Raw genomic sequence first — 16,044 nt, forward strand, 5'->3', positions numbered from 1 at the left:
GTTCTAACTGGTATTTATTTCAGGGACACTTGCTAGTGACTTCCAAAGATTACCAAGGGACTTTAATAATGTCTTATTCCCTAGATCGTGTGAAACTTACAATATCTGGCATATTTTCTGATACAGGAAGTATTTCAACTATAAAGGTTTTTGATGAAAATGTTCGTCAAAATGAAACAGGTGAATATTTCGACAATCGATGCCTTCTTTATTATGTTGCTCATTTAATCACCATAGCCTTGTGAAGGTTGATATAGCAACTTAAAATGATTACATTTTCTGTGAAGATGATCCTACTTTTGTAAGGTAATTATGCCTGGCGTACTTTCTTTCTTCTTTTGTTATGTAGTACTATAAAACATTTTTTTCTTCTGCAGAAGAGGACGATGACTACTGATTTTCATGCGCTGGTTCAAGTGCTCTTTCTAAAGAGTATTGCTAATTTATATTGTAAACTGAAGCATTGATTTACTGCTAAACTATTATTAATACGCACATGCACTGCATGGTGAGATCGCTATGAATAGTCGCTCCTATTTATTTTCGTTTCCGCCACGAATAATATCAGCACACGATACTTTCATACCTATTGAAAGCCCAAGGTGATATTTATCATCGTTCCTCTAAATAATGTCATGTTGTGTCACTGAAGCTTGGTCTTGTTTGGCATTGTAATGGATAAGGATAGTTTGTCTTCTTTCTTTCTCAAACCTAAATTTAAAAAATATGTGAATCGATACAGTGCTGCATTCAGCAAAACGTTTTCAGTCATTAGCATTCGTAATGCGTTACTGTTGTAAGTTTGAAAGTATCAACGGGGCTAGCAAACTTGCAAATATTTAGTAATGCAACGTCATAATCGATTTACTAAACCCATTATCAAGAATGTGTGACATCGTCTCATTGGACTCCTTTTTTAACAAATCAACGCTCATTCCCATGTTTTATTGTTAAATTTAAATATATTTAGGACCGTGTTTCACTTTGAACGGAGAGTGTGAGCAGATTTGTATAGCCAACGGAAAGTCGAGGATATGTGCGTGTACCTTTGGCTTTAGGCTGTCAGTAAATGGAAAGACATGTACATCAGGTATGTAAAGTTAAACGCAAGATAACACTTAAATAAATAAGGAAAGCTTAACAAGCATAATTTGGAAACATTTATATGCAAAGGTAATTCATAGCATAAAGTAAAGATTATCTAAGACAGAATTCCCAAAAATTACTGTCCCACGTAATACCTACCTCAAACGAAAATCAATGTAAAACAGTGTTAATATGAAGGTTTGCTCTATGTCCATTTTCCTCAAAAATATGACTGTCTGTTTAATATATGACTGTCTGATGATGTATGTTTCTAATAATGAAACCATCCATTTTGTAAATAAACCTGACGCCTTGTCAATTCCATAGGTACTACTACTATATTTTCCTAGCATTTCAATCATAAAATATACCGCCTCTTACTAAAGATATATTTCCCAAGGAAACTTGAAGTGAGAGTACTAAAACTGAATTAGATTGATCTAGTGGCGTAAAATATGTTTTCGAAAGAAAACAAATAGGTATGGAAATACATGCTGTCCCAAATTATCACTAAGGAATCCCTGAAGGAAACGGTTGTCTTAAGAAATGTAACAGGTCAGTTTTAAATTAGAGACCAGAAACCAATAAAAAATATAGAATAATAATAAAAGTACTATAGCAGAAAACCTTACTCTGAAGTATCATCTGCGACCGTTATGCCAATATTTAAATATTGGCCTATCTTCTAGGAGCTGAATTTCCGTGACCTCGTATGCAAAATTTCCGCGCCTATTCGGTTACTTTCGGGATGTGACGTCATAGTAGCGACTCCAGCAGCCCAAGTGGGAGTTGCCAGAGTAAAAGACAATATCGTTTTGCGTTGCTTACGGGTGTAATAGAACATTAAGAAAAGCCCGTTGACATAAAAAAAATCTTTTCCGAAAGATCAAGGCATAATGAAAGAATGGGTACATTATTACAAACGAGTCGATTTCAAAGCAACACCATACAGCACTATGTGCTCGTTACATTTCTCAAAGGAATGTTAAGAGAGGGATCATGAAAAAATAGCAGCTCAAAGATACGCAAATGCTAGGCCTAGACTAAAAGTTAGCGCTGTTCCAGACATACCTTGGGACATTTTAAATCCTGGGAAAAGTGTTAAATGTGTGAGTTACGAAAACGGGCAGAAGGACGAGTAAGTGACCACAAAATGCAACAATCAATCCACATCTTTTATCTAAAAACAGCAGTGCTAAAACAAATCTGATAGCCCGACACCCTGGTCCCCTTCTGGTTTTAGTTCCGGCCCATCCTCTATTCAAAGTGAGGTGCCCGTCAGGCTTGTCGAAACAAAAATTGATTGCCTGAGGAAACTTTGATTGCGCTAGTGAAATGAGTAAATGCATATTCAAGATGTTGACATACATGCCTTAACACGGCACAATCTAAATCAAATCACCACTGTCCTAGGTGAAATTTAGATTTGATTTTAATCAAATGGAAACTTTGCTAAAATAAGATTCTGAACCTGTCGTGTTTCGAGAAAACATAATTTTCAGTAATCTTATAAAAATTAAAAATTTAAAAAAAAATGCATTGTATACATGTAGTATGCATAAATGGTAATCTGTAATAATTGGAACTGATATAAAACTATTCCTTGGGCAGTTTAAAAAGCAGCGATTAAAAAGGAGGTCAAAGTTTCACATTAACTGTCTGACAATAGAACGGGGGGGGGGAATATTGACCCCCCCCCCTTTGCCCCAATGTGCGACCGCTCATTTGACGTGCCTTTTCTCCCTGTGATACACCTTATTATTCCCCCTTGACAAGCCCCTTTTGCATATTCTGGTCAGTTCTGGCTAAATTGCAAAATAGCTAAAGTTTTGATTTAAGTAAACAAACGATAAAGCCGGTGTGACTAATGAACATAATCCTTATCCTTGCATTGATCTTGTGAAAAGGACTGCCCTTCGGATACTTCAAAGAAACTATGTTCGACTATGTGTGTATGCGTAAGCACCAGCAATTGATTACCAAATAAACGATGCCTATTTTGCTGTTACTTACGATGCCATGGACTTAACTTTAACAGTTCAAATCTGCAGTCACAAGTTACCGTACCTGTGGCAACTGTTTATGCCCCACCTTATTTCCTCAGGTTTAAGTCTTAATGCATGTAACGCTGTTTGCTGAATAAAATATTTATTCAGAATTAGTTCTTTAGGGCCACATATACTGCATGGTATATTTTGTTTTATTCCTTGTAATTTGATCATAATAATTAAACTTTTCATATACGGTAGAGGAATGTCAGGTGTTAACTGGCCGAGTTTCTTTGGCGGAAATGGAGATACGATTTTGTTTGCAGAGAAACTTTCAAAGTCATCATTCATTTAAGCTAATTGGTGACAATTTTATTCTTTTAATTTTTTTAAAAATACTATAGTACTCTTGTAGTTGTTTAAAAAATCTGAAATTTCCTTGAATAATGTTTAATCTTCACGTTCTATTTACTGAAGAAGAAAAAAAGAAGAAAAAAAAATGTTGTATGATATTAATTATTTTGTCCAGTGCCGGTTTAGACGTGTGTGCGTGTGATTTGAATTTTTAACGTAGCTTTAACAATTTTTCAGTCATATCGCTACGATGTCTGCAGTGTGGCAGTTTAGACTGTGGATTGCATACGTTATATTTAAAAATGGTTTGGGGTTGGGTTTTTTCTTCCGACAAATGAAAATTGACAGACATAATGTAATAATCGTGACTTCGCTGCGCAAAATTGAGAGATTACGAGATCGGAAGGTAGATGAGGAAATACCCCCCAAATCGGGAGGTTTATCTCCCGGCTTGAGAGTTGACAGGTATGAACTGTCCGGGCTTGTGGAATTTCATTCAGGACTTTATTTTATTTAAGTCACCAGCCCAGGGCCTGTGCCTAACAAATTTCTTTTAGCACTTATCAGTACAGTACATATACTATTATATCAGATTGCAGATTCGACTTTTGAATGTGCAACCCAAATGTGGTCTCCTGTCTGCCTCGCTCGCCAATGTTTATGTTTGTACATGTATTCGAGGACTGGCTAGTATAGCGTCACGGTACCACGTGATCTGTCGTCTCATCAAAACTCGGAAAAACTCGGCAATTTACGGAATCGTGGTATCTTCCACGCAATATAATCACTACCCGCTTACCATATTTAATTTATAAACATTGCAGTCGAATTAAAATCTGTAGAGAATTACATACGTAAAAGGAAAATTTTGATTTCTAGTCTCCTTCAAAGTAAAATGTATTAAATCAAACTACTGGTTTAAGGCTTAAATATCATGTTTTGACTTAGTTATGCTGGTAACATTTAGGCATAGTTTCGATTGAAATCAAATAAAAATATGAATCATATTTGCTATTGACAGCGTTTTATTTGACGGAGTTCTATAATTTATCTTTAAGATCCTATCAAGGACAACTTCATGCTGGTTAGCGACTCTACGCATAACCACATCTACCAAATCAGCTTAACTGATCAAAGTGTTCAGGGAATCAACGATCAAGGGACCTATTCTCGAACGGGTCTTACATACAGCCCCGTTAACGATCTGGTCATATGGGGCACAGATGAGTCTGAAATATCCATCATGCACCTTAACGGCACAGGGAAGAAATTATTGCCATTATGTAGGTATCATGCTTATTGAATATTATATTCCAAACCTTGCTAAAACAAATCATTCAACGGACAAATGCTGCTGAGCAAATCCACTGTTGAAACTTAAATGAAATAGTCATTACCACACCTCACGCTTACATGTCAAGCAAAGGGATAGTCTACCTCTAATGCTTATAAATTAATTATAAGTTTAAATTATAAGTTCAGAGAAATCACAAGCGTTAGCGTAAGTGGTAACTTACATGTTCAGTTATGATCGTACAAAAATAAATAACTAAAGTGAGGTCATCAATGGTATCGCTTTCATGTTTTTCCTACAAATGTTCTACAATCTGTACAGATGTTCACACATTAATGGGTATAAATTTCTTAAACGCGTTTTGTAGTTTTCCTACAGATGATGCTTTATGTACTCTTTCTCAGTGTCACGACTGACTAGAATATATTATACATTTTTTCAGAACCCTATTTCTAATCAGAAAATAAGTCGCTCATAATAGTGGATAAATCGTTTTAACTTAATTTTAGTTCCACGATTTAAGCTGAATTGGTATGTTTTCAACGTATTGATCTAATCTTTAACCAAGCTAATTTTGTATCCAAGAATGTTTTAAAATTATCAAGTGGGTGATAAATGTAGTGTGTATCTATTATTCTTACTATATAATATCTCATAGGATTGCATATATTGGATACGGAGAATATAACGTTATAACTCATACGCACATTCAGATTATTACATATTATTTATTTTCAGCAATCTCGGACGGCAGTTATGTTTTCCTCTATCGCTTTGCTGTGGACTATTCGACTGGGAATATTTACTACACAGCAGTCAGTAAGCACTACTATATCAGATCAGAGAGTTACATCGGTGTTCTATCGACGGATGGAAAGCATCGAGTACTTATTAAGGGGTTGAATGATCCCCACGGGTTGGTCGTCTATCCTTCCAAGGGGTATGTAGACCTTTCTAGTCACTTTAAGCTTTTAAGATTACAACATTTAATGTTGTATCATACGAAGACTTGTGTGGCAGAGCTAGAATGATTAAACCCATTCTAGCTGATGTCTTCGTCAGAACAAGTATTTTTCATATTTGTCAAACATCTATCAATCATTATTTTGCAACAAGGCATTTCAATATTGATCTCAAGGTCATATGTTAACATTTTAAACTGGATGCGAGTTGGCTATAATGAAAAAATGTCTAATATAAATAATTTCTAGGCAATCAATTGTAATTGTTTTAGTCTCCGATTAAACTATATTTATTAAACTATATTTTCCATATAAATCTGATACTATACCAAGATGTATAATTTCATTTAAGTGCTAATGTTTCCATTTCAGGCTGCTGTTTTACACTGATAGCGGTTTCGACTCGCATCTTGGTCAAGCCAATATGGACGGCAGTCAGTTAGCAGTTCTTCTAAATATTTATAACAATTTGCCATATGATCTCACCGTCGATTACAAAAGTAATGACCTTTTCATTTTGTACAATAAGTTTCAACAAAACCCTTTCTAACATTCGAGTAAAATTTATGTAATATATTCATTGTGTAAGAGATAAATGTTCCATTAATTAACATAGGACTTCGTTTGGGGATATAATGTGTTAAGCGTGAAACAACTCTACAAACTCTGCATGTTTTCTTGCTTAAATCAGATCTCGTAGGGTTTTACCGATGTTATAATCATTCAAATCATGTACCATTTTCTGGTATAGGAGAAACATAATGTGACCTGTATACATGACACTATAGTTTGATCGTTTCAGTTTTAGGAACATAAACCCAATTCAAGATTTTTCCCAGATCACATATCAAATAATTCGTTTCTTATTGATCATTATTTTCTTCTTCAGGGAAGGACTGGCCTCCCATAAATTAAGCAGTATGCATTGAAAGCTATAAAACAATATTCTTTAAAATACAAATTGATATAAGACTATAACAATGCAAGCTTTCAAAGGTGGTTAATAAGCAAGTCTACCATTCACATTATTTTCCTTTCTAATAATAGTCATTGTGTAATATTCACAGTACCTCATCTTGTTGCATCTCTAACGAAAATCACTTGTGTACTTTCAAACACCTTTTGCCATGGGTTCAGGTGACTACTTGTACTGGATCAACTACTGGGGAGACAGTATCGAATACTGCAGACTGGACGGAACTAATCACAACACACTGACCAAGTATACCGGCACCAGTCTACAAGGAATAGCTTTTTACCAAGATTACCTATTCATTTCCACCGATGGACATTCGTATGTATTACATCTAAATGAACTAGATTTCTAATCAATCCTTAATTGGGATGTTTATCGATGCATTTCATCCACTGTGGAAATACATGTAGGTTATTATCTGTAGTAATTTGTCCACCCCAGAAAATGATAAACAAGTTTGGAACTCATGAACATGAATAGTATCGTCCTTAGATATGACATGTTTAAAGCGTCCGGTATAATTATTGAGACTGTACGCTTATCTAGATGAATCAATAAAATAACGTGTAAAAAATAAGTTGTACTAAGTTCATCATATACACATATTTGTGATTAATGTGCTACCTCGTAAAGTGCATGATTATAAAATGATGTCATGTTCTACCAGTAGGTCTATAACGAAAGTATCATCATCAAAACTTACATCACGCATTCTATTTTCAAAATAAATACCAGGATGGGTTTTAGTTGTACTTTCATTCATGAAATTGCCCTTGACCTTGATTCAGATTACATTACTAAATATAATGTATGTATTGAAAACACTTTCTTTTCTCTGATTTGATGAACGATTCATATAGCCCAGTTGATTTTGTCTGTTCGAAATCCTTTGTCCAATATTAGTGATTTCAGATACTAGTAGTCTTCATCAAATCCAAATTTCTTGACTACTAATCTTTCACCAACGACGCCGTTTGTGGCAATACTGGACTGATAATACATTCAGGATTGTTTTATTTCTAACAAACAGGCATATAATAAAACTGAAGGTATCCAACCCGAATGAAACGGCAGAGTTTGCATCTCACGGAGAGTTGGGGTCAATTCATTTCATCGGCATTTATTCCTCCACAGTCCAGAACAGTTAGTAAACAGCCACGTGACGATAATGTTCATTAAACATCCAGTTATAGCTTAAGCTCCATATGATTGTACAAAAACAATATCTGAGATTTTTGTTTCATAATTTATTTTTTTCTTTACATGTTCTTTATGATATAAATATTTAAAGTGACATGCATCCAAAATGTTTACTATGTAGTTTTAATGTACCAAGATAAGGTAACTTAGCAATTATTCTTGTAGAAATAATGATAATACATAATCACAGCGATACCAGTTCAATATTGTTTTTGCCATCGAAAATACGTTATTACAAACATTTATCTTAATTAGAGATTATATATAAATTATGGTTCCGTTCATACCGATCAGGTCTGATAGTTTCTAAATAATGTCATATGATTTATCTATAGAAAATGAATTCTGTTCTGTTGACAATGGGGGCTGTTCCACCTTTTGCTTTCCAATCCCGGGTGGTGGTATATGCGGTTGTGAAGATGGTGTAGACTTTAAAGAAGGGAGCAAAACAGTTTGTTCTAACAGTAAGCAGTCTGTTTATTTTGACAAGTTTTTTAATTATACGGATTATTTTAAAAATGGCATCTATAAAAAAATGAAGAACAATCGTCTATAAAGCTAGTATAACTTACACAAAATGGCAAAGATTAGGCAATATAAATGTGAATTTGTAAGCTGTCAAATTTTCTCATCAGGGACAGGAATACCATAAGTCATACAGTTGTACCCATTTGTAATTTTTTATAATTTATGACATGACTTTCATCAGATTTATTGTGATTGGTTTCCCTGAGAATAAGTATTGTTTTCAAAGTGCAGAATATAGGTCAAACATTTACACCGATCACTTGAAGTGGAATTAATGTTTCATTAATACATCATATAGGCTAGGTGCATTCCTACTTGGTCACATATTAATGCGTTCAAATGGACAGAACAGTTGGTGATAATATGCGATGACTGTAATTGCACAATGACTTAATCTAAAGTTCGCAATGCTTCCAAGATTTCTTGGTATCAAGTTGTATATGTTTCATTATAGTTCCTTATTGCCCTGAGATTAGCAAGAACATTATTGTTTCTACTGACTGCCCTCGTTTGAATGGAAGCAAGTGTACCTTTACTTGCATGCAAGGCTATAAAGCGAAACCAGATCTAGATAAAGTTTTATGTAATGGTGATATGTACATACCAGAAGATCCGTGTGAAGGTTCGTATGTCAGTTTGTCTTTCCTTTCTACGGCATGTTATTTTTCATATTAGTTCGTCTTCATCCAACGTTAATATTCTCAACTGATATTTAATTTTAACCATACTCAGCCTGGTAGATAGAAAGCTGTACGTAACAAGCCCATAATACTATTATTTCTATTGTGTCTTCCATAAATATTTCGTCCTTACATCCATCAGCCCGTGCAGTAGTAACGCAAATTTGCATTTTTGTATAATACATTTTATTATTAATATGATTTTATACGTATTAGCTCAACATATATATTAAAAGTTACTGTCTACGAGAACAATGACTTTCCTAATAATATTCTTTCAAAAAGATACTTAATAGATCTTTTAAAACTAGACTAATCCTAAAAGATATCCTTCTGGAATTATAAAAGCATAATGAGTACGTCCTTCAAAACTATAAGACCTTAAAATTACATTCTCTAAATGTGCAAGCTTTATGATTAAATTATTTTAAACATGTACACTTATACAAACTTTTAAGTCTGCCCTATACTCTCAAATGCACATACTTTCCTTTACAGAGATTAAATGCCCTGGTACACTTGTAAATGGTAAATGGGCAAATTGTAGCTTTTCAATTGGAAAGTCATGTAATTATACATGTAACTACGGTTACACAAGGAACGATGCAGTGACCGAAGCGGAATGTCAAATCAACGGAAAATGGAAATTAGCTAGCACCGATACACTTTGTAAACGTAAGTAGTGATGCTTCGTCTGTTTGTATGATCACTAGGTGCTACCAAATAATTCGCTTAAATAAAAGATAAATACAAATGAAAGAAGAAAGTCCAGGTTATTTGTCTTAAGCACAATCAAATCGAATGTCTTCAGTCTTGTCTATCCCGAAACAGTTAATAAACACACACGTTACATGGTTAATTCCACATACAACATGTGTGATATTATTTGAACATATTACTACCATGTTAACAGAAATATAGACATTGTGTACATGCAAACAATCAAAGGATTACACTTACGTTGTGCATTGAATATTGGTAAATGACGTTTTGCAACAAAAATTGCAGCCAAGAAGAAATATCATTCAAAACTTTCATATTTGTTTTAATTTCTCGTTGCATTTTCCATTACAGCTATTACTTGTCCCAAGCAATTCATGCATGGAAGAATTGTCAGTACGTGTGCGGGCATGCTTGGTCAGCGATGTGATTACGAATGCACGGGATATGGTTACAAGAAGAACGAAAGTATCTCCAGAATTGAATGCATGGAGTCCGGCCTGTGGAGCACACACATAAATAGTCTTTGTCACCGTACGTTTATATAAAATATTTCAGTTTTGTAATAATAAGATATATATATATATATATATATATATATATATATATATATATATATATATATATATATATATATATATAGATATATATATATATATATATATATATATATATATATATATATATATATCGATAGATAGATGTCTCTGTGTGTGTTAATGGGCATGATTAAATGGAAAGTAATCAAATTATCCAACCTGCACTGTCATTGCTGGCATTTGTCTGTGTCTAAAATACATTCATACCCTTTTCCACACTTACCATTGTAGCAATATTTTAACTATTTAAACCTGGCTAACTGTATTGCCTATTTCCTACTTAGACATCTTCTCGCCACTTGGACCTTATAACCTGATATCAATATATCCATTTCCTTCTCCTTCAATGCACATGATCGTCAAAATTTAACCAAATGTCTAACCTCATAAATCACTCAACAAACCATAAACTTCAGTATCACACTTTAGTCAGTTAAATCCGTATGATATGTAGATGTTCTGGGTTTATATCCTTGCCTTTGTATTTTGTGTTCGGGTCATCTACATACACAATGTGTATTGATATGTCCGTCATTTTTGTCCTTTACGCCATATATATATATATGTATTTATATATATATTAAATTCAAATTGCACACAAGTCTGCAACAAGACATAAGACAAATATCTCAAATGCAGATAAGGAAACACATTGAGACATTACGTATTCTTTAATATTGATTTTCAGAGATCACTTGTCCAACGGAGATTCCAAACGGAGCTCTACTTAAAGATTCTAATGGACAAGTGTGTTACACAGCAATAGGGACTCAATGTGGCTACGAGTGTGACACTGGATTTGTTAAAACACGCACAGTAGATAGTCTACACTGCTTGCTCGACGGTTGGGCTGAAGATTTGCAAACGTTATGTACAGGTAACTTTCCTCCACAAATTACTATATACCCAGTAATATTTGTCACATATGCAGATAGATGATGTTGCATTTGTGTTTGTCGTGTAAAAAGCGGGAACATTTTGCCATGAATGGATCTGTCTCCTGTATTTTTCATATTCTTCGACAATGCTTTCAACTCGTATCCTATAAAACACCAACACAAAAAGTTGACCATGTCTTTCCCGACTATTTTCATATATCTCCATAATACATTCCATTTTTAAAATGGGTTCGCCGAATGTGCTCTATCATAGTCACGCTGCCATGATGTGATGCAGATACGTAAGAAGACTAGTATTCATATGATTAATTCATAGTTTATCTACTGAAGGCAGAGATACTTTAGATTCACCGTAGTATTGAATGATTTACAGTGATCATCTTTAAATGCGAGCTACATATCGAAGCGTTTGCATGTGTCCGTCGAAAAACAGTGTCTCATTTATGAAACTTACAGTCTTTGTTAATTTATATTGGTACACAATTGTCTAGGTTCCAAGGAACATAACCTAGGCTCATGTTGCATATATATTTATATATATATATATATATATATATATATATATATATATATATATATATATATATATATATATATGCATATATATATACATATATATATATATATATATATATATATATATATATATATATATATATATATATATATATATATATATATATATATATATATATATAGAGAGAGAGAGAGAGAGAGAGAGAGAGAGAGAGAGAGAGAGTGAGTGAGAGAGAGGACAACTTGATTCGGATTGAAAGGAAAAGAGACAAAAAGATTAAGAGATTTTTACATCGGTTCATTTTTAGTTCCTCATTGTCCGGAGATGACTAATATATTTCGTGTCTCTGTCGATTGTCAGCGCATTAATGGAAGTAAATGTTCCTTTACGTGCAAGCAGGGCTACAAGGCCAGACTTGGTGTAGATAATGTTTTGTGTAATGGTGACATATATACACCAGAAGATCCGTGTGAAGGTACGTATGTCCGTTTATGTTCACATTTTGGGCGTGTGATTCTTCCCTAAACACTCCAATGTTAACATTATATCCTCTGACTCGATTATATAGTTAAAAATTTGCATCCTAACCATACTTGTCGCCGAAGAAAGAGACCTGTCCATGATAAACATAGACTAATAACCTTTATATTACTAGTCTATATGCACTTGGTCATTCTCTCAGCTCATACAGAAGTAGTACATGAACGCAATGTGTGACCCTGCTCTGTTCTTTTCTTGAATTTGATTACTTAGGTGTAAAGAGCAGGAATCTGCAAAAACATTTTTGTATCATTTTTTACAACTGTAGTACACTTAAATAATACCCCTTTAAAACTGTATTAATTTTGAAGAAAATCATCGTATCGGCATAACCATGAGGATAGTCCTGGTAGAAATCTACTAAATTTAACAAGTATTATTCTATTACTCTATGCAATGTACCGAGCATGCATTTAAAACTGTACTAACCTTACTGATTATCATTTTAAAACAATACTCTAATGAAAAAATATCTTCCAAGAACCTTACTTTTAAATAAACTCTAAGATTATTTTTGCAATAGGAAAATGGGTAAATTATAACGTAGCCGTTGCGAAGAAGTGCAACTGTACACGCGATTCGTATTTACATTAGGAAAAAATGCAGTGACAAGAGTAAAATGTTAGATTACGGAAACTGGACATTACTTATTACATATAGTCTGTGTCAGTGTCAACAGTTGCACATTCGTGCTACTATTGTTTAGATGATGACTAGGAATTATCAAAGCCATCGCATGAATGAAAGATAGCTACAAATAACAAAAACAAATGATACATTTTTAAGACGTTTTAACATATCCTTTTCCTTATATAGATCTGTTTAGTAACAGCATACACTACAAGGAAATTCGAAGTAAAACTCGGGTTATTTATTAAATATATTAATCCAATAGTCACACGAATGTAAAACCGTTTATCCAATTCAAAGGGATAAATTAAAGTTTGTTATCGAAACTGTTTGAAATACATTTTGCTATAAAAAGTGCAGCCTGGAAGAAACATCCTTAAAGACTTCATATTTGTTTTATTTCATCGTTTCTTTGTCCATTGCAGCTATTACATGTCCCACGCAATTCAATCAGGGCAGAATAGCAAGCACGTGCGGAGGCATGAAGGGTCAGCAATGTGATTACGAATGCACGGGATATGGTTACAAGAAGAATACAAATATTTCAACCATTGAGTGCATGGAGTCAGGCGCGTGGAGTAGGGATGCAGACAGTCTTTGTCAACGTAAGTAAATACGATATATTGTATTTTTCCAGTTCCAAGACAGTGTTCAATATTAATTACGAGATTTCTCATCAGTTTCATCATACGTATATATAAGTACAATTGTGTGTATGTGACTGTGTATCAGTTTTTGTATCTCAGCGATAAGTAATTATACATTCAGCGTTTTGGGGGTATTATTTTGTAAGTTTATGGAGTACCTTCACACCCTCTAGTTCAGTAAACATGAATAATACATAGTGTCATTCGCTGCAATACGAGCAAGACTGTTTTAATCCTCCCAGGTCATCTTTCGAATTTGTACATGTATATTTGTTATATTACATGCTGGATTCAGATGGCATATATCTACATAAATTCAGTTTACAACTATAACATGCACAAGTTAACAAACACATTGAGATTTTACTTTTTCCCTCATATTGATTTTCAGAGATCACATGTCCAAAGGAGATTCCAAACGGAGCTCTAGTTAAGGGATCTAATGGACTCGTGTGTTCCATAGCAGTTGGTACTCGATGTGATTTTGAGTGTAACAGTGGATTCTTGAAAGACCCCTCGATACAAAGTCTGTACTGTCTTCTCGATGGCTGGGCTCAGGATCTGCATACATTATGCACAGGTAGTTTTGCAACTAGTTTTAATTATCTATCCCCGATGCAGTTCCATTCAAGCAAAACAAGAAAAAAATATATATTTTTGCATCTACTGTATTCGCTTTATAAATATAAATTTAGGAAATAATTTTGTTTCCTTATTTAACATATTTTAACACAAACATGTATCTTTGCTTTCAGCACCACCTGCAGTGTCTTCTGGACATCACATTGACGTTCATACGGCAGCCATAGCTGCTGGAGTTGCAATTGGTGTCAGCAGTATAGTTGTCATCATTTTGGTAATTTTGAGAAGGTAGATACAATGTGATGGTCATTTTCAGTTTTAACCATATGAATTATCATTTCTACAGAAATTGAGATCATATCATAAGCTTTATTCAGTTATTGGTATATATATATATATATATATATATATATATATATATATATATATATATATATATATATATATATATAAGAAAGGGTACACTACTTTCACTGGTAATGCACCTGATACCAAAACAGCAAACAGTACATGTTCATAACAAACTAAAAAAGTCATTAGATATATTATTGTTGTGTTTATTCTTATGTAATAGATAATGATATTCAAAAGTTATTATTATCTCAATTGTCATCTGATATTTGCTTTTAGTTCACGAACCTTTCAAATTTTAACTACTGATTGCATATAAATGCTCTTTTAAACAATCCACATTAATCGTTTGCTTTGATAGTTTTTTTCTAATTCTATTCAGGCAAAGAATATAAAAGATTCAGACTTTCTGTAGAATTTCTCCATCATAATAGAGAGATTTTATTATCGTAACTATGTGGTTTTTATACATATTTCATGTAAAATGTATTACAAATACCTCTAATTCCATTGTAATGTTCCTCTCAATTACTTGATTACTATTAATCAAAGCAGTAATGTGATCATCGACTTCCATAGGCAGACACAAGTCATTTTTCTAAAAAAAATATTTTTATAATAATCTTATACAAATATCATTTCATTCTTATTCTAAGCAGAAAATGCCTCAGCTCAAAATGTGTCCAGAAGAAAATGGAGGACGAACTGATGTCAGGACCGGATATGCAAATGAGTACGAGTTTTGGTGCAGAGGGGGACAATCAGTACGATGATGTTGAATACGACAATTACCTTGACAATACTAACGATCCCACCACACACGAAGAACCAGCTGAGGTGTCGCAGTCACCGAAAAATAATATCAGGGGAAATTCTACAAAATATGATAATGTCATGGCCATTCCTAGACCACGTGCCAAAGAGAATCCGCTCAAATAAAACGCCCGAAATCTATTTATTATATTGTATCAACCTAAGCAATATGTAAGGAATATACACGATTCTTGTAAATATGTTACCTCTGACCGAGTATGCGCTATCAATGTGATTCAAATCAGCGTGAAACTGTTTTATATTTAAATTCGATTTTCTATGATTGTGGATGATTTTGTCTGAGGGAATGTTCCCCATTAGCTATTCTGTTTTGCATTCATCAACGTGTGTGCCAACAATGTGGTCAGTCAGAGAACATTTTAAAATCATATTCACTTTTCTGGAATTATATAAATTTCGTGCATATTGATATGTGCAGATGTATTGAGATTTCAGAGCGTGACAACAACCAGCGTTTGTCCATCTTTAATTATTATATCACGGTCAAAGAATTCCATTGCTACCATAGGTTGCAAGTGTAAATATTAGTAAATACACTCAGATAACTGCAGATGCTTAATTAATAATGTTTAGTTCCTCTATAAGTTTTTCAACTCTTGGATTTAGTTCATGCATAGGTTGTTTCAAAATCAATCCTGGACAATTAAGTATGCAATA

The 16,044-nt window shown here is 33.6% G+C and overlaps 1 protein-coding gene across 1 annotated transcript in view; it reads left to right on the forward strand.

The window, feature by feature from the left end:
• Positions 1–15,492, forward strand: part of LOC149784088 (uncharacterized) — a 56,423-nt gene extending 40,931 nt beyond the window's left edge. Inside the window, exons 12-18 of the mRNA XM_089932944.1 lie at positions 24–180; positions 5,461–5,638; positions 6,057–6,184; positions 13,399–13,578; positions 14,012–14,200; positions 14,376–14,490; positions 15,213–15,492. Of these exons, the coding sequence (XP_089789070.1) occupies positions 24–180; positions 5,461–5,638; positions 6,057–6,184; positions 13,399–13,578; positions 14,012–14,200; positions 14,376–14,490; positions 15,213–15,492 (1,227 nt within the window). The remainder of the gene's footprint in view (positions 1–23; positions 181–5,460; positions 5,639–6,056; positions 6,185–13,398; positions 13,579–14,011; positions 14,201–14,375; positions 14,491–15,212) is intronic.
• The last annotated feature ends 552 nt before the right edge of the window (positions 15,493–16,044 follow it).

This window comes from Sinohyriopsis cumingii, chromosome 14 (assembly GCF_028554795.1).
Source record: "Sinohyriopsis cumingii isolate HCF-2022 chromosome 14, ASM2855479v2, whole genome shotgun sequence".
Taxonomy (NCBI): Eukaryota; Metazoa; Mollusca; class Bivalvia; order Unionida; family Unionidae; genus Sinohyriopsis; species Sinohyriopsis cumingii.